This window comes from Hordeum vulgare, chromosome 3H (assembly GCF_904849725.1).
Source record: "Hordeum vulgare subsp. vulgare chromosome 3H, MorexV3_pseudomolecules_assembly, whole genome shotgun sequence".
NCBI lineage: Eukaryota > Viridiplantae > Streptophyta > Magnoliopsida > Poales > Poaceae > Hordeum > Hordeum vulgare.
In genome coordinates, this window is record NC_058520.1 from 615,845,363 (window position 1) to 615,865,530 (window position 20,168).

General features: G+C 43.0%; 1 protein-coding gene and 1 long non-coding RNA gene across 2 annotated transcripts; one reads left to right on the forward strand and one right to left on the reverse strand.

Moving 5' to 3' along the window:
- LOC123441176 (ankyrin repeat-containing protein At5g02620-like) lies at positions 1-2,621 on the reverse strand. The gene is made up of 3 exons (XM_045117680.1): positions 1,980-2,621; positions 1,176-1,708; positions 1-696 (listed from the first exon to the last, which is right to left on the reverse strand). The coding sequence occupies exons 1-3, from the start codon at positions 2,599-2,601 to the stop codon at positions 97-99; spliced, it is 1,755 nt and encodes a 584-aa protein (XP_044973615.1). The 5' UTR covers positions 2,602-2,621; the 3' UTR covers positions 1-96.
- A 5,909-nt stretch (positions 2,622-8,530) lies between these two features.
- On the forward strand, positions 8,531-13,773 carry LOC123441177. The gene is made up of 3 exons (XR_006630424.1): positions 8,531-8,571; positions 13,353-13,461; positions 13,734-13,773. It is a non-coding gene; the product is annotated as an uncharacterized LOC123441177 (long non-coding RNA).
- The last annotated feature ends 6,395 nt before the right edge of the window (positions 13,774-20,168 follow it).

The window sequence follows — 20,168 nt, forward strand, 5'->3', positions numbered from 1 at the left end:
AAGTAGCAGTTCAATACATGTAATCAGATAATATTTATTACAGATCAATTTAAAAGTGCTATTGAGAAAGCATAACCATAAAACAGATCGACGAGGTCAAACCATGCTAAGAAGATCAGACCTGTAACTTTTACCCAGCCTAATTTTGAGGCTCCAAACAGGCCATTTGCCTAGCAGCTTAGTGACAATGGGCAACACAGCTACCAGCACACAAATTGCAATAGCCAACCACTGGAGCCGAGAAGCCAACACAGTGTATAAACCCGATGAAAAAGCCGTAGTTGTTGCCACATATGCAAACCACATGAGCTTCTTAGTGAAGGATCTGTAATAAATTAAGAACTCGTAGTCCTCCCACCTTGCTATGATGCATATGAATGCGACAGCAAACGAGGAGCACATTGCTAGGACATCAGAGATCAAGAATGCCTGAAATGCAAATTTCTTAGACATGATGGGAAGTCCCTCGCTTCCGGCATCATTACTGTATCCTCCAGGCAGGGTGAAGGCGGCAGCAAAGGTGATTGTCGCAATGAGGATCGCTACCAACGATGTGTTGCTTGTGTATGTTTGAGTTAGTGATTTTACATGTTTCCTTGATGCGTCAGTCATCTCTCTCTTGGCTTGCACACGTAGATTATGAAGAACGGGAGCATCTTCTGGACAAGCTTTCGACATAAGCATAGCCACTTCATTCTGCATGAGTCCAATGGAATACGTTATAGATAAAGGAATACTTAAGAGTATATCATTACAATTAAAATATATGTACATCAATAGATTAAAGAGTACTTTGTAATGTGAAGTGTCACATATTTAAAGTATAAAGGCCAAGGCACCTACGAGGCCTAAGAGTATATATAAATAAAAGCCCTGGCCGAGGAGGATGAAGGCCCCACCGACGGCCAACCACGAGGGGCTTTGCCTTGCCTCTAAAAGGTACCCCATTTGAGTAATGGTTAATAGAATTGAAAGAAAAAAAAACTGATTCATGTGATCAAAAGGCTAAATTGACCTTGTTGCTTGTTTGTGTAAACTAATTGCGGACTATAGTTGCGCCTGTTCGCCTACAAATACTTCTCTATGTGGCATTATAAATGATTCTGTGAAAATTATTGACTTATTTGGAACACCGTTTATCAGCGCAATATTACTGATAACACATACATACGTACCCAATTTAGTGTCTTGGCCTTCTCCACGGCACCCAAGAGTTCCCAACCTGCTGGAGAACCATTTTTGTCCATCGTTGTTGCATCTATACCCTTGTGGGACAGTAAGGAAGCAACTATTCTGGGATTGCACTTCTGAACTGCATAATGTAGAGCAGTTTTTCCTGTGTTGTCTTGCATGTTGATGAGTTTACTAAGTTGTGGTGTCTCCACGATAAATTCAACAAACTCCTCATGACCAAACAATACAGATGTATGAAGCCATGTACGACAGTCACTTGTTCGGCAATAAGGAGCATCGGGACAATGTTTCAGAATCTCTCGAGCGATATCAACGTGACCTCGAAAAGCAGCAGACCCAAGGAGGGTGCGACCTTGTTTATTTACTTCATACCCTAAAGAACAATCATGTTGCAGCAATATGCGTACTACCTTGGTTTTGTTGAAAAGTACAGCCAGTCTTGCTGGTGTGTTGTGTCCGTCGTTAGCTACTATGGCCATTTGAGGCCGTGCCCGCATAATTTTTTTTGTTCTTTCTGGAAAGTAGAAAAGGGCAACAATTAATTAATGATGATGGCGATTAACAGCGAAAGGATGATACGCTGAGGAATACTAAAAGGTTGATTGATGTAAAAAGTTGAGGAATCATAACATCAACTACGTTGTGATAGTCCTACATTTATTATTTAAACCTCAGGGCTAGTTTTGTGTGAATAGTGCATATTACTATTATTGTAATGTGTACTCCCTAGATTTTATGTAAATACTAAAAGTACTATATTGAAATTTGTACTCCCTAGAGCTCACCTTCATCCCCATCTCTAGCTGCAGCATGCAAAGCATTGCATCCATACCCTCCTGCATGACTAGAATCTGGAATACTCAGGAGTTTCTCGAAAATATGTGGAAAATTTCTCATCGCCGCGATGAACATGGGTGACTCGTCATGCTTGTTCACATGTTTCGACAGGGCGGGCACTGCTTCTATCAGCTCCAGCGCAAGCTCCCTGTGGCCACTGTGAATGGCATGGTGCAGCACGTTGCATCCTTCCTTGTCTTGCCCCAAGATTGCAGCACTCATCTGTCGTGCTTGGTAGCATCGGAGTAAGACAGAAGCCACCAGGGCACGCCCACTTGCAACAGCAGCGAGAAGTGGCGTCTCCCCATCCATGTTTTCCACGGTGAGGAGTGAGTTATCTAGTGCCACCACATCCATGCAGAATCCTTGGTGGCCAAGGGTGGAGGCTATGTGAAGGCAGGTGTTTCCTGTTGGAGTTGTTCCGAGAAGAATGCCCGGATTCTGTGTAGCCAAGGACTGCATTGATTTGGAATCACCAGATGTGGCTACATTCAGGAGCCGTTTGTCCATTTGTAGCGGCGCAACTTCTCCTCCCGATGAACTAGATGTTGTTGATGCAGTGTCTGCCATCTCTCTTCGCTTCTCTTCTGTATCAGTCTACTACTGCATGGATAAAAAAAGGCCTAGTAAGTGTATATGTTTGGTGTTCAAAGAAGTAGGACAAAAAGCGTATGAGAAAGCGATCGCTAGCAGGCCATTTGAATGTGAGCTCGTAAAAATTAGCAATCCCCATTTCAAATATCTGCAAATACTTTGTATCCCTCATTTGCTGAAATAATAATGTATTTCCAATTGGGGTTAATCAACAATGCAGTCTTACTTAAAGTTAAAAAGGCAGCTAGCCTTTATTAACCTGATGGGAGTATATATATGCTCTCTCTTGACGCTTGACAAGTAACTCACCGTAAATTCACATGTGAGTTTTTCTGAAAACAATACACACGTTACGTGTATACTTATGTCATGTGTATATATTTCTCATTGGTTCCTGAGAATAGGCATTAAACAAGAATCTCTTTAGATTGAATAACTTAAGTCATATGTGCACCAAAAAGATAAGAAATGCACGTGAATAATACATAGCTGTAAAAAGAAATTACATAGTCGTTTGTATGAACTACAGGAAACCGCGTAACTGCTACACGAACCGGTGGGAAGAAGGCAAAATTCCTATTAAGCTGTTGGTATAGCAAAGCAATGAGGAAGCTCTAGGTGTGTCATTCCTAAGATCCGAAATGCTTTCACAGAAAAGATCCGGAAATATACAAAAAGAACAACAAAAACGAAAGGTGTAAACATTGACTAACCAAATGAGGATATTAATACCTGGCCCTAGAAATATCCAGATGGCAACAGATGACAAGAAAATGGGATCGATTTGAGTGGAGAAACAACAAGTGGCAGAACTCTACTTTTAAATGAGGGGGTATATATAGCATGGACGAAAACTCTTACAGGGGCAAAGAAAGATGCTTGGGTTACTCCAGCAAGGAAGGGACATACACTTTGCTCACATCAGAGTTAAATAAGAGCTGGCAGATATGTTCCAGCTTTGCCATGTCGCCATGTGCATGCTTCATATACAGAATATGTAATGTTGAATCCTTGTAGTCCCAACTCATGAACTGCTCTGTAGTAGGTGCTTGGCATCCCTATCACACTACTGAAAACTGCAAATTTTCCAGTGCACACTTGTTTGCCGAGTGCATTTTCTTAGACACTTAGCAAAGGTGGAAAAGCCCATTGCATGCCTTCGAAAAAAAACTCGAGAAAGATGTAGAAGTCGGCAAAACGGTACTTTGCCGAGTGCAGCACTCGCCAAAGACCTACAACTCGATCGGCAAAAGTGAACTTTGCCGAGCGCAACAAAACACCGTGCAAAGATCTAGAACTAGGCAACTGATTGGACACATGACCTGGTGACGGTAGTCGGCGGAACATTGGTGTCATCACAATCTTTCTTGAGGTTTACACTCCCGAACTACATTTCGCCGTTAATCCTTCATTATTTTCTTTTGTTGTACTTTTTAATTTTTCTATTTGCCAAGTGGGGCCCTAGGCAAAATCTTTCCATTACTATAATATTTTATTCTCATTTGTTTTTATATTTTAATTTATATTTTCTGATTTGGGCATTCGCCAAAGGCCTTATTTTATCCTTTTGTTCTTCTCTTCTACTCCCTCCATTCGAAACTACTTGTCACATAAATATATAGAAATAAATTTATCTAGAACTAAAATAGATCTGGATACATTCATTCCTATGACACGTATTTACGGATCAAGGGAGTATTTGCCAAGGAATATTGCCCATGTTTCTTGTTGATGATCTGTGTGTGACGAGTATTAATATTTAAATGATGTCTGGAGAATAAATTGAAAAAGACATTATTCTGCTTTTGTTTAGAGCAACACGAGGCAAAAAATACTTTTGATGAGTGCAACACCAGACAGTTTTTTACCTTTCCTTTTATTTATTTCTTTTTATTAATTCAAACATGAGAGTGCGAAGACTGAACATGGGGTTTATTTGTTTCATATTTTTGAAAAATGCAAAGGAAGCACGAAAAAGATGAAACTAGGCATGGTGCCCTCATATGACACCTAAGTTGTTGTAAAAACATGACAAAGTTTTAGGAAAATTGTCACATGCACTGCTTAAAAATAGGAACATCTCTGAGAAAAAAAATCATGATTTTGAGATGGAATGGGTGAGGTTTGAAGGCGATACAACTATTGCTTCATCCGTTGGCCTTGAAAAAAATTCTACACTTAAGATAGACCACTACATCCATGTCAAAATTTGGCGTCTTGTCAAGTTTGTCTGCTATATTTAAGTCATTAAATACATTTCCAAGCATTGAGTAAATATAACAAAGATTTGAATTGCATGTGCATGAAACAATTGTGAAAATCGGGCTTGTTATTGTATTTTAGTTATTAATTCCATTTTAGGCCAGATTTGAATTGCAGGTGCATGAAATAATTGTTAGGATGAAATCATGAGGGAGGTAGCTAGCAAGCTAACGGTGATCAAGGTGATCGATGGATGAGAAGGAACGGTTCACACTCCACCCAAGACGGGCCGAGGCGGAAGAGGGAAGATCGCGTGGACTAGCGACGGGCGTTGAATGTCACTTTCATAGGCTGACGGTTGTCGATGGGTGAGGGGAAAGGTGGGATTTTTTTATAGCGTTAAAAGCTAAGCTGCAGCCAGATTGAGGACAAGAGCAAGCAGGGGGTGCAAGAAGAGTCGTACTCCCTCCGTCCCGGTGTATGAGTCATCTTAGAGCAAGTACAACAAGGTACAGTCATGTGACAGCCCGAGACCGACGTTCCAGCAGATTCCCCTTTATTTTCGTTTTCGTTGTGTGTCTATTTTTCTTTTGTCGCATCATCATCGCATCATACGCATCATCTGCATTGCATCGGCATCTTCGTTGTCGCCTGTTTTTCAAACTTGCATCCGTTGTTAGTTGCCGGTTCACGTCGTTGTCCGTTCTGAGCCCGACCGCACACGTACGCGCCCGCGGCATCGTCAAAACCCTGTTTTAAAAGTGTGCGCAAAACTTTCTCTGATCGGGGTGAAACTTGGCATGCGGTCGTAATTTGTTTTAGCTATGCCGCCTGTCGAATTTTGTCGCGATCGGAGACCATCTGGTACCCGAACGGTCGACCGTACCGACACCGTATTCGGTCTACCGTCGGACGTTTGTCAATGTTCTAAAATACGTTGCCGGGCCGTTCGTTTTCCCTCTCGTCTCCGGTTAACCACTCTACACAGCCACGTACCCGTTGCCGCGTGCGGAATCATCCGAATCCGACCGCACGGATGGATCCGGAACGGAATTCCGGTTAACCTAGCCCCCATATGTCTATATATAGACCCCGTGCTTATTTTAAACAGCCCCCTCTCCCCTGCCTTGAAATCCGTACCTACAGTGCCAACCCTAGCCTCCCGCACCCTCTCTCTCCTCCCATCGGTCCCTCAGCCGCCGCCAGGGCCCGCCGAGCCCAAATCGGGCCCGGCCGAGCCCATCCGCCGCCGCCTCGTCGTGCTCCCGCGCCTCCCCGCTCCTCTCCGTCAGCCCACGCTCGCCCCGACCCTCCTGCAGCCCGAGCCGTCGCGTCGCCCTCTGCTTGCCGCTCCGGCCGCCGGCTTGGTCCGCCCGTCCGCCACCCTGCGCCTGGATCCGGCCTCGCCCGGCCCTGCCTGCCGGATCTCCTGCCCCGTCGCCGAGCGCCGCCCTCCGCCGCCATGGATTCGCCTCCCAAGCTCCGGACGCCCAGATCGGGGTGCCACCACCGGGATCCAGTGGATCCTGCCCAGATCAGGCTATCCGCGCCAGCCCCTCGCCGTCCCAGCCGTCGGCGAGCCTCGCCGCGCCGCCCGTTGACCGGGATGCCCCTGCCTGCTCGTCGAGCGGGAGGTGACGAGCCGCTGCGCCAGGTGGGCCTCGCTCCCCGCGGCCCAGGTGGACGTCGCCCCAGCAACCGCTCGACCAGGCTGCCTCACCCCTGGCCAGCGCCTCGCCCAGGGCCCAGGAGAGCCCCTCGGCCCAAGCCCATCCCTCGCCGACGACCCAAGGTGAGCCGAGATTATCCCCCACCTAGGCGACGTGTAGCTATGTTGCGCCCTTTCTGTTAGGCCCGGTAGTATTTTTCTTTTTAGGGATTTTCGGAATATATTATAATTCTAGAAAATATACGTTTATTAATTTGCCCGTAATTTTTAATCCGTAAGTCGGATCGCCATGTGTAGCATATGGTTTTGGCGTAGAATTTCACGTAGAATCCGAATTTATAACTTGCATATTTGTTTGATGTACTTTAGCATGCCTAATGCCTAGTTTTGCGTGCTGTCTCAATAGTATAGCTGCCCGTATATATTTTCGCGTGTGTCCGGATTGCCAGAATGTCGTAGACAAAATGTTCATGTTTTAGGAACCCCTTTGCCATGTATGTTAGAGTAGTCATTCGTATTTTTGCGTGTAGGGATTTGCCGTTAGTTTATTTTTTCCGTGTCTAGGTTTTATCTCGCATTTACGAGTGGCATTAACTTTGTTGTGCAACCCCGCATATTTTATATGTTTTCGTTGTAGAAAAAATCCATATGATTTTTCTGTGCAATTAGTTTTAGCTTTTGAGTAAGTTAGTTCGTGCGATATTTTGCTATGTTGCCCTCTTGTCTTTCCGTAGGATTTATTCCGTGCTTCGTTTGATTAAGTTGTCAACTAGAGAGTTGTTCTTGGATGTTTAGTCTAGCCCCTGGTATTTTTAGTTGCAATAGAAATGCATGTTTAGGCGTGGTTTGCTTGCTCTCAAGTTGCTAGAAATAGTGATGTTTTAGAGATGCTGAAATATTTCTATGTCTGGAATCTGTTATATTTTGTTGTTGTCTTGTCTTGCTTTTATCTTGTGATCTGTAGCTCTTTTGAGGTTGATGCAATGGGGTTAGTTGTAGACTTTGTGTTTCTCTAGCATGCTGTGAATTTTCATGCCATTTGAAGTTCTGTAGCTTATGGTTTTGCTGCTGTCAATATGCCTTCAGATCGAAAACTGCAGCTTCATAAACTACCATTTTCACTAAGTCTGAAATAGTGTGTGAGAAGCCATTTTGTGACTTCTTTTCCTAGTGTTCCTTGATGCCATGCTAGGTGTTGTTGATTGTATGTTGTAGTGCTTCTTGCCCTCTATCGTGTCATGCATTGGTTGATTATATTTGAGTTGTGTAGCTCGTAGTTGTGGGGTGTAGAAAATGCTATGTGGCAGATTTTGGCAGATTGTAGTGATTTCTTGTTTAGCTCGTAGTTTTTGATCGGTAGCTCCGTTTTGATCGTGTCCTATATGAAACTTGCTTATAATCTCGTGTAGTTTCATTTTCTCTTGCTAGTTGTATGTTTTGAAGTGCTCGTGACCGTCGTTGCACACATATTGCATTCATGCCATCATATCTTGCGGTGCTTGTATCTTTTAAACCGTAGCTCCGTTGGATATGATCTCTATGTGTCAATTGTTTGTAACGACGTGTAGAATCACGTGAAACTATTTGTTTTGCTGTTTAACGACCAATTAAATGTGTTAGTTCAGATCTGGACAGAATTGTAAATTAACATGTGAGGTCGTCTCGGAGATGCTATATGTCATTTCCGACCTCATTTAAAATGTCTAGATAGGTAGTTTAATTACGCTTCACATCTTGCCATGTTTAACCACATTTAATATTGATGTGTATCTAATCGGGATAGAACTAAATAAATAAACGTGGAGTTTCGTCAATATGCAACTCGTTGCATATTGAACTTCACTTAATGTGTAGTGTTTGATTGTGTTAATTGTCATGCCGTGACTTGCATGTATTCAGCTGTTCATGCATCATAGGTGCTGTGCATCGTGTGGTGAATTTCGTGTGTTGATTTGTATTTCCGGTTTGCTTCGTCTCGATAGAGTTCCGCAAGCGTGTCGGATTGTGAGGACCCGTTCGACTACGACGGTTTGTCTGCTTCACGGAGGCATTCTTTTTTCCAAGCGGGATCTCAGGTAAGATGACCATTTCCCCAGATACCATTACTATCATTGCCATGTTAGTTTTACCGCTTCTATCATTATGTCTCGTTGCCTACCACATGTTAAATATCAGCCTCTCAACAATGCCATGATAACCTTCAACCTGTTCGACCTAGCAAACCACTGATTGGCTATGTTACTGCTTGCTTAACCATGTTGTTAGCGTTGCTAGTTGCAGGTGAAGTTGCTTCCATGTGATAGCATGGGTTCCTTGTTATATCACTATATTAAATGCTATTTAATTTAATGCACCTATATACTTGGTAAAAGGTGGAAGGCTCGACCTTTCTAGCTTGGTGTTTTGTTCCTGCTTTGCCCCCTTAGTTTCGGCTACCGGTGTTATGTTCCATAATTGAGCGCTCCTAACACGATCGGGGTTGTTATAGGGACCCCCTTGATAATTTGTTTTAGATTAAAGCTGGTCTGGCAAGGCTCAACATTTGTACTACATTTGCCTAAACACCTAATAAAATTGCATAGGGACTTTCCGGACCCCGAGGATAATTTAATCAACCCCGGGTCAATGCTCCTCATGAGTGTAGGTCCAGAACAGAGCAGCTTATTAATGCTACCCGGGGCAACTCGGCGTTTGGCGTGGTAACCATCACTCATTCGTCGTGTCCCGAGAACGAGATACGCGGCTCCTATCGGGATCGTCGACACGTCGGGCGACCTTGCTGGATTAGTTTTACCTTTGACGAAATATCTTGTGCATCGGGATTCCGGTGATGCTTTGGGTAATCTCAGAGTTGAGGTTTTCCACTAAGGAATCCGACGAGATCGCGAGCTTCGTGATTGAGGATTTCTATGCGGTTTGTGGTAATTTGTGATGGACTAGTTGGAGCACCCCTGCGGGGTTAAATCTTTCGGAAAGCTGTGCCCGCGGTTATGTGGAAACGTGGAAACTTTGTTTAACACTGGTTCTAGATAACTTGAAGTTAACTTAATTAACATGCCAACCGAGTGCGTAACCGTGACTATCTCTTTCGTGAGTTCCTTCTCCGATCGAGGACACGATGGGGTTATGTTTGACGTAAGTAGGTATTCAGGATCATTCATTTGATCATATGTAGTTCACGTCCGCTATGCGTAGATCTTCCCCCTCTTATTTCTGGTACTCGTAAGTTAGCCACCAAATACATGCTTAGCCGCTGCTGCAACTTCACCACTTAACCCTAGCTCACCTATTAAGCGTTGCTAGTCTTGATACCTTTGGAAATGAGATTGCCGAGTCCCCTCTGGCTCACATATTACTACAACACCAGTTGCAGGTACAGGTAAAGGTTACTTGATGCGAGCGCGTTGATTGTTCATTTGGAGTTGCTTCTTCTTCTTCTTCATCGATCTGTTGGGGAACGTCGCATGGGAAACAAAAATTTTCCTACGCGCACGAAGACCTATCATGGTGATGCCCATCTACGAGAGGGGATGAGTGATCTACGTACCCTTGTAGATCGTACAGCAGAAGCGTTAGTGAACGCGGTTGATGTAGTGGAACGTCTTCACGTCCCTCGATCCGCCCCGCGAACAATCCCGCGATCAATCCCACGATCTAGTACCGAACAGACGGCACCTCCGCGTTCAGCACACGTACAGCTCGATGATGATCTCGGCCTTCTTGATCCAGCAAGAGAGACGGAGAGGTACAAGAGTTCTCCGGCAGCGTGACGGCGCTTCGGAGGTTGGTGATGACCTTGTCTCAGCAGGGCTCCGCCCGAGCTCCGCAGAAACGCGATCTAGAGGAAAAACCGTGGAGGTATGTGGTCGGGCTGCCGTGGAAAAGTCGTCTCAAATCAGCCCTAAAACCTCCGTATATATAGGTGGGAGGGAGGGGACCTTGCCTTGGGGCTCAAGGAGCCCAAAGGGGGTCGGCCGAGTCCAAGGGGGGAGGACTCCCCCCCAAACCGAGTTGGACTTGGTTTGGTGGGAGGGAGTCCTTCCCTTCCTTCCCACCTCCTCCTTTTTTTTCTTTTCTCTTGATTTTCTCTTCTTGGCGCATAGAGCCCTTTTGGGCTGTCCCACCAGCCCACTAAGGGCTGGTGTGCCTCCCTCAAGGCCTATGGGCTTCCCCGGGGTGGGTTGCCCCCCCCCCCCCCGGTGAACTCCCGGAACCCATTCGTCATTCCCGGTACATTCCCGGTAACTCCGAAAACCTTCCGGTAATCAAATGAGGTCATCCTATATATCAATCTTCGTTTCCGGACTATTCCGGAAACCCTCGTGACGTCCGTGATCTCATCCGGGACTCCGACCAACATTCGGTAACCAACCATATAACTCAAATACGCATAAAACAACGTCGAACCTTAAGTGTGCAGACCCTGCAGGTTCGAGAACTATGTAGACATGACCCGAGAGACTCCTCGGTCAATATCCAATAGCGGGACCTGGATGCCCATATTGGATTCTACATATTCTACGAAGATCTTATCGTTTGAACCTCAGTGCCAAGGATTCATATAATCCCGTATGTCATTCCCTTTGTCCTTCGGTATGTTACTTGCCCGAGATTCGATCGTCAGTATCCGTACACCAATTTCAATCTCGTTTACCGGCAAGTCTCTTTACTTGTTCCGTAATACAAGATCCCGCAACTTACACTAAGTTACATTGCTTGCAAGGCTTGTGTGTGATGTTGTATTACCGAGTGGGCCCCGAGATACCTCTCCATTCACACGGAGTGATAAATCCCAGTCTTGATCCATACTAACTCAACTAACACCTTCGGAGATACTTGTAGAGCATCTTTATAGTCACCCAGTTACGTTTGCGACGTTTGATACACACAAAGCATTCCTCCGGTGTCAGTGAGTTATATGATCTCATGGTCATAGGAATAAATACTTGACACGCAGAAAACAGTAGCAACAAAATGACACGATCAACATGCTACGTCTATTAGTTTGGGTCTAGTCCATCACGTGATTCTCCTAATGACGTGATCCAGTTATCAAGCAACAACACCTTGTTCATAATCAGAAGACACTGACTATCTTTGATCAACTGGCTAGCCAACTAGAGGCTTGCTAGGGACGGTGTTTTGTCTATGTATCCACACATGTAAATGAGTCTTCATTCAATACAATTATAGCATGGATAATAAACGATTATCTTGATACTGGAATTATAATAATAACTATATTTATTATTGCCTCTAGGGCATAATTCCAACACGATCTAGGATGGGTTCCAGGCCGGCAGCCTGGGATAGCAAGGATGGCCGTCGTTCTTCTTTTCTCGTTTGTTTACGTCCGACCCTGCTCTTATTCATGATGTTTATGTATTGTACTGTTGTGACTCTGATGTAGCCTGTGGCGAGTGTAAGCCAATTCTATATGTATATCTCTTCTTTTCAGTACATGTACTTGTAACGATATCCATTCTTGCGACACGACGAGATGCGCTTCTATCCTTGACGAGGCCCACGTGCCAAATTGAGGATAGGGTCGCATCTTGGGCGTGACAAGTCAGCAGGCTGTAAGGATTAAAGTACTATATTTGTACTGAGTTGGATGAGAGAGAAGAGGAGAGAGAAGGGAAGCGGGCTCTTCGTGAAGAGCCAGCTCTAGCACGTGCTCCTAGATGCTTTGTGAGAATGAAAGGTGGACCATATATGATAAAAGTAGTACTCTTTTATAGCTAACTATTATACAAGTTAGCTATAAGATGGGCTATAGGACTGCTTATAGCCAGCAGTTGGCTATACTATTAACCATGCTCTTAGGTTTTGCACCATGACCAAGACGGTGAGGCAAACGAGAGAAACCAATGCTAATTTGCTAATTAATACCATTGCGTGAAATGAATTGACCACTGCATGTCGTGCTAGTTAGTCTCAAGTCATTAAAAACATAAACGCTTCACGCCTCTTATTGGTTGATTCCTTTATTCATGTCAAAAATCAAGAAACGAGGTGAAAGTCGGGCCGACCCATAGGCCGGGGCGACTCCCCTGGCCCCTGGGAGGTAGGGTCCCCCGCCCAGGTAGTAGTATAGTATATGTACACAATATTTGTTCTTTATATCCAGAAAAATAAAGGGAGACAATAAGGCCGAAGCCCACCACGTAGCTAGCACAATGAACCGCTAGTTTGCTACGCTACTGCAGCACTTTATCGATCTCCTTCAGTCTCGTGTCCAATCTCCTCACCTCCTCAGCTCCTCCCCCAAATTCCTCAATCCCAGAAAGCTGTGCCGCCTCTCCCGTGCACTTCCAAATTCGAGGCGCCGCTCCGTGCATCCGTTAATGGAGACCAATGGTGATATTCCCTTCCGCAATCATGCATCTCTCTTTGAATCCTCAATATTTGAGGCATCACCGCATCAGAGATGATATATCTACCTCCTTCCCCTAATCAAGTAGTACTCTTTTGATTCGCTGTTAAATAGCACTGCGCTCTGCCTCTGATTTCTCCATCTGACATCTCCAAGTCTTCTCTTCCTAGTTCCTACTCTTCTATTGGCATGTTAATCAAAGCTGCATTGAGAAGGGGGCGGGGAATGAGTGTTACAACCTTGCAGATCTAGGAAGCTACGTCGACAAATCAACATCAAGCCATATGCCTATATCGAGGTGCTTTTGTTCCCTGTATTGGTTGTTTTTGTGCAATTGATTGATGACAAGTCTTCTAAAAAAATGTTTCAGTGAGAAAAAGAAGTGAAATAAACAATGCATTCTTGCCACTTTATGCATCGAGAAAGAAAAGTTGGATGAAATAAATACTGATATGGTTATTGATAACTTTTTTCCCGAAGTGTTAGGAGAAACACCAAGATGTGATTATCATATTCAGGAAGCTTTGGAGACGTCTTTTTAGGGTGAAGACATCTAGTGAGGAACACATTGGAGAGAATAGTAACTAATGTAAGTTTTCATGCGTTAACATTCTATCTCGTGATAACACAAATGCTTCAAACTGCTATCAGTTTTGACAAGGTTTTCATACTTAGAAGAGTGAGATGATGGTTTTGTTGTGTGATACGTCTCAAACGTATCTATAATTTTTGATGGTTTCATGTTGTTATCTTGTCAACTTTGGATGTTTTATATACCTTTTATATCTTTTTTGGGACTAACTTATTAATTCAGTGCCAAGTGTCATTTCCTGTTTTTTCTGTGTTTTTGACTCTTTTCAGATCTGATTTTGGAACGGAGTCCAAACGGAATAAAATCCCCGAAATGAATTTTTCCGGGACGGAAGAAGATCGGCGGACTTGAGAGCCAAGGCAGGAGGCCCACAGGGAGCCCACAAGCCATGTCGCCGCGGCCAGGGGGGCGCGACCACCAGGCTTGTGGCCTCCCTGGCGCTCCCCTGCCCTAGCTCTTTGGCCTATATATTCCCTAAAATCCCAGAAAAATTCAGGGCATCCACGAAACCACTTTTCCGCCGCCGCAAGCTTCCGTTTCCGCGAGATCTCATCTGGAGACCCTTCTCGGTGCCCTGTCGGAGGGGACTTTGGAGCTGGAGGGCTTCTACATCAACATCATTGCCTCTCCAATGACTCGTGAGTAGTCCACTTCAGACCTATGGGTCCGTAGTTAGTAGCTAGGTGACTTCTTCTCTCTCTTGGATCTTCAATACAAAGTTGTCCATGATCTTCATGGAGATCTATCCGATGTAATCCTCTTGGCGGTGTGTTTGTCGAGATCCGATGAATTATGAATTTGTGATCAGATTATCTATGAATTATATTTGAGTCTGTGATATCCTTGTAAGTCTCTACGAGTCTTGGGTTTTGTTTGGCTAACTAGATCTATGATTCTTGCAATGGGAGAAGTGCTTGGTTTTGGGTTCATACCGTGCGGTGACCTTTCCCAATGACAGAAGGGGTAGCAAGGCACGCATCGTGTTGTTGCCATCAAGGGTAACAAGATGGGCTTTCATCATAGATTTGAGATTGTCCATCTACATCATGTCATCTTGCTTAAGGCGTTACTCTGTTCTTTTGAACTCAATACACTAGATGCATGCTGGATAGCGGTCGACGTGTGGATTAATAGTAGTAGATGCAGAAAGTATCAGTCTACTTGTTTTAGACGTGATGCCTATAAATATGATCATTGCCATAGATAACGTCATGACTTTGCGCGGTTCTATCAATTGCTCGACAGTAATTCGTTCACCCACCGTCTACTTGCTTTCATGAGAGAAGCTACTAGTAAACACTACGGCCCCCGGGTCTGTTCACAACTATCGTCTTCACTTTTACTTTTACTTTGCTCTGTTTACTTTTTGCTTTCAGTTCTCAATCTATAAGGGATTGACAACCCCTTCATAGCGTTGGGTGCAAGCTCTTTGTGTTTGTGCAGGTACTTGTGACTTGACGCGATCCTCCTACCGGATTGATACCTTGGTTCTCAAACTGAGGGAAATACTTAACGTCACTGTGCTACATCACCCTTTCCTCTTCAAGGGAACACCAACGCAAGGCTCAAAGGCCGTAGGGGAATCCTTTGCATATTTGCCAAGGAAATCCCTATAGGCATAGCCAGCAGCAGAAGGATTTTTATTTTGGTGGCATGCATTTTTTACCTCCCTTGTGGTTTTAGTTCATAGACCATCAATATATGCTATGTACTCCCTCTGTTCCTAAATATAAGTTTTTTTTAGTGATTTCATGAAAAACTACATACGGAGCAAAATGAATTAATCTAAACTCTAAAATATGTCTACTTACATTTATATGTAGTTTTTGGTGAAATATCTTAAAAGGCTTATATTTAGAAATGAAGGGAGTACTAAATTTCTTTTGAATTAGTACATATACTGAAATTTTATATGTCCAACATGGCCTCATTTTTTTCTCTCGCCCTAGAGCACTGAATATGTATGGGCCGATCCAGGGTGAATGTTAATGCACCGCGTCTAAGTGTTTTGGGACTATTTGACTTTCGTAAGATTACTTATACACCGGGATGGAGGGAGTAGTGGTTTGTGTGGCTGGCGGCGATGCTTCCATTGCCGTGCACGTCGAGAGGACGACTCGATGGACTTGTGCTGCTTACATGCATTGCGATGATGTCATGATTTTTTTTTTGCGTCTTGCAAACCAACTTATGGTTGGATTGTTATTATGATAGTGGCATACCTACCCACTAATTTCAAATTCTAGGCTTGATATTGGTGCTCTAATTATTCTGAATTTATTTCAGATATTTCAGCTATGTGTGTTTTATGGGAGGAGACGTTCGCGTTGTAAACCAATCCGTGGTTGGATGGTTATGAGGGCTGTGGTATCTCCTGTCCATCAAGAGTTCAAATCCCAGATTTGATATTGGTGCTTGCATTTTTCTGGATTTATTTCAGGTCTTTCAGCGATGTGCGTTCAGTGGGAGGAGACGTTTCGCCTACGACGCGTGTGTTGTATTTAGGTCATGGCACGCAGCCGCGCGTGCGACGCAACCCGTGCCGAGGCTTCTCTCGCCTCTAGGCGGCCGAAGGACCAAGGCTCTTTAGTGGCTTGAGGATGGTGCCCTCATGCGCTTACGGTCCTCCGGAGGTGGATCATCGGCGGCCATCAAGGAGGCTCGGTCGCTTTGCATGTACAAGGTCTGGTCAGGATTGTGAACCTTTTCTCCGGCGCTGAGGTGCCAGTCGTAAAGAAGATGGCGACGATAATCTGCGCAAAGCATGGCCCTGGCCGCCAGGTCAACATCTCGAGAGTTATCGTCTCTGAGCCGCTCAACACGAGGGAATGTATCCTTGCCGCCCTAATATACAATCTGCGGCATCACACTTTTCAGAGTTGGTTGTCCCAACTCACATATTGCTTCTGTGGTACGTCATGGAAATTGCCCCTAAAGTTTGCATAAATTACCCACCATGCCATCGGTAAGTAATAGAAAACGTTTGCATATTAAAAAATAGGAATTTTGAATTAAAGTGTTGACGAAAACATAAAATGTTTGTGGACTCAAAAAAGGCGCGGATTTTTATAATTTTTATGCAAATTCCAAAACAACGCCCGTGAATTTAATAAATATATTACTGACTTATAAAAATGTTTGTTTATTCAGAAAAACTTCATGCGTTTCAAAAATGTTTGTGAATTTAAAGTAAAATCCTCCAACATCAAAAATTATGTTTGTCTTTACTAGAATTGGTCGCCAATTCAAAAGAAAATATTTAAACCCGTTTGAAATATAAAACATATTCACGAGTTTTAGTAAATGTTTGTAAATTGTGAAAAATGTTCTTGATTTTAAAATTGTTCTCGTATTTGTAAAATTGTTCATGAAAGATCTAATGTATGTAGTTAAACATTAATGCTTCTAAGTCTTTGTGAAAATATACCCGTGTGATTTTTGAAGAATTAACTGTTGGATGGATCGGATTATTATTGTATGTTTTCTATTTTTTTTTTGAAATTAAGAATAATTCTTTGAGTTACCAAGATTTTTGACAACCATGATATTTATTTTTTGAAAATGTAAAGATTGCTTCAACTTGTGAATAAATTTAAAAGAAGAAATACTTTCTTGCATTTGTGCACAAAATTTTAAAATCAAGCGATGATGTGTGAACATAATGTGGTCATCATCATTGAAGATTTTGTTTTTTTCCCGTTACAACGCACGGACCATTTTGCTAGTACCTACTAATAAAAGAAATAGATATTCTTAGTCCATCATGTTATTTTATGGAAAAATCCCTAATGTTTTTACTAATAAAGAAAATATGTATTCTTAGTCCGTCATACTATTTTATGAAAAACCCCCTAATATTTTTGACATTAAACCCGAAGTACATATTAAATGTTTTTTAAAATACTCATATGTTGTAAACCGTAACTTCAAATTTAACATGTTATATATGAATTTTGATTAGAAAAATATGTAGAATCTGAATATGATGTTATTTTACCTGTTAACCATTTAAAAAATATTATCTAGGATGCAATCTTAATCAATAATGCATTATCCGTCTTTCTTTCGTATTGATATTGATTTGGATTGTGAATGAACATTTCAGCAAAATTAGGATTACAGACGAAATTGAAGATCACTTAGCCGTTTCTTTGTACGTATTAACTCTATATGCAAGCCGTATTTAAATAGAAGACCTGTGGAATCTTGAACTGCGTTTTTTAGTCTAAAATCATCTTTGTTTGGCTCATAGCTACAAATACTCAAATAATAGACCACATTTGTAAATTAAAAGTCAGTGGTATTCTTTTTCCCCGTTGCAACGCACGAGCACTTTTCCTAGTGACACAAAACTCGTCAAGTATGAGATTGGCGTCAATGAAGATGGCGTGCCAGTGGTCACCACAGAAGTCCAGCCACTCATGGAAAGGATCGACCGCACCATCGGTACGAGCGACTACTGGAGCAACACTAGTTACATCTTCGAATTGGAAGTTAAGCTTGCTATGGCGTGGAAGACCCGCTGGTTGCCAAACATCCAGCCTTTCTTCAAGGTATTCAAACTCATCGACACCGGCACCAGTAGACACAAGTGGCTGGAGGTCACAAGCTTGGGTGACCACTCACTGTTTTTGGGAAGGATATTCTCTAAGGCGATGCATGTGCCATCAAATAGGAGTGGCGGTGTGGAGAGAAATCGCATCTACTTCTCACATTATTGTTGGTTTGGTCAAAATGCCATCATGCCTCGTGACATGAGATCGTTGACAATCTCGAACCTGAGTAATGGTGTCACTTGCTACAGGGAAGATGACTCGAAGAATAGCATCACCAGCGATGACGTGAAGAGGATCATGTCGGTAGGCTACATCATGAACGGTCGTTCACATGGTAGCATATGGATTCTCCCTCCAGATATATATCTAGTCAACACTCCGGATATTAGTGCATTAAATTGCCGACGAGATATCATGTGATCAGCTATGAAGTGGGAGAAAGAAGAATATAAGACATATAACAAGGTTGTCTGTCATTTTGTAGGCAGAGGGTTATCTGGTAGATGGATAAAAGATTGAATGACTAGCCCTTTTTCTTGTAAGCATGATAAAGGTTTGGAATATTTTGGTAGAAAACAAAAAGATATTAGAAAACTCAGTCTAATTGCAAGGTCAAAACCTCTGTGCTCTTAGCAACATGGTATAAAAGTACCTCAACTCTATTCTGGGGCCTCTGTAATTTTACGAAATGATAGTGCTCAGAAATCTTGTATTGAATTGCTTAGAAAGGCGTGGAAAATGAAATCGCTGGAGGTGGCAGTTTACTCTCCAGGGCCCTGTTTGGGACCGCTCTATTTCATCAAAAGCAGTTCCGTTCCATCAAATTCATTTTGGAGCATTTTTATATAGGAGTTGTAACTCTTTTAAAGAGAATGTTTGGCTTTTATCCAGCTCCAGCTTCACGAATGGAAAATTTGATTGAAATGATCTATTTGATTGGATGAGAGGGGAGAAACGAAGGGGTATCCACTTACTGGTGGCAGTGGTGGGTAATTTTGCTCTAACTCTAGCTTCTACAGTTTTATGGAGCACCTCCTAGAGAGCTTTATAAAAAACAAGAAGTTGGACCCTAGATTCTAATTTTTTCTGGAGCTGTAAATCGTGAAGCTACCCTGTTTGGCTTATATTTTCTAGAGCGGAGCTGAATTTTCTGAAGTAGAGCAGTCTCAAACAGGAGTTTACCCTTTGATTTTTGGTTCTATTATTAGACTATAATCTTGTATTGTACATGCTTTGATGTATCATACCATCGACTCTCATACACATGTCTTTGCAATGGTTTCACACAGCTTTCGAATGGCAAGCTTTGGGAAGCTCGTTCTTCCATGTTTTCTGCACAACTACAATGTATGGAACCTTACCATTGTTCATAGAGTTGTTGTGTAGAAAATAGAAATACAATTTTATTGTTGCTGCTGATGAATTGATGCTGCAGCCACACTGTTCTGATGCCGAAAAAGGGTGGACGATCTGTATGACGGATGATATGTATGATGGATCGAAGAGTTGGTGCTGTGCGTATCTTAGGAAGGATCAGGTTGATGTGATACTAATAGGATGGCCAACCATCGATCTTTTGCGCATATTGCCCAAGCAAACCATCGTTGGTTGGAAGACCTGTACAAGAGTTTGTATCTCTTGAAATATGTTTCAATATAGCTAAACAGTATCAAGCTATCGACGATAAAAGCTTTAACACCCGCTTTGTAGATAAAACAACTTTCGAGTCATACAAGATACAACCGACCAAACAAAAAAAAGGCAAAGAAACGAAACCAAACGACAATAGATACAAGATGCTCAATAACAGCTAACTCGGCGAAGCCGAGGTCAATCCATCAAAGAAACTAAGTTGGATGAGTAGCCCGCCGACCAAGGAAAGCCACGCCCCGTCTACTCCGATGAGGACAATATTGATGTGTGCCCGTCCTGTTGGAACTCACCCATGGATCGGTTGCATTACCAGATCACAAAAACTTCGCCTGAGGCACGTGTCTTGACTCTCTTTTCATCTTTATATTTATTTTCCACTTTCTTCTTTTGGTACAATCTATCATACTCATCTAAATTTGGATTACTCCAACATTCACCTTCTAATCCAAATTATCTGACTCATCACTCAACAAGAAACGCAAACGACCACTTGTA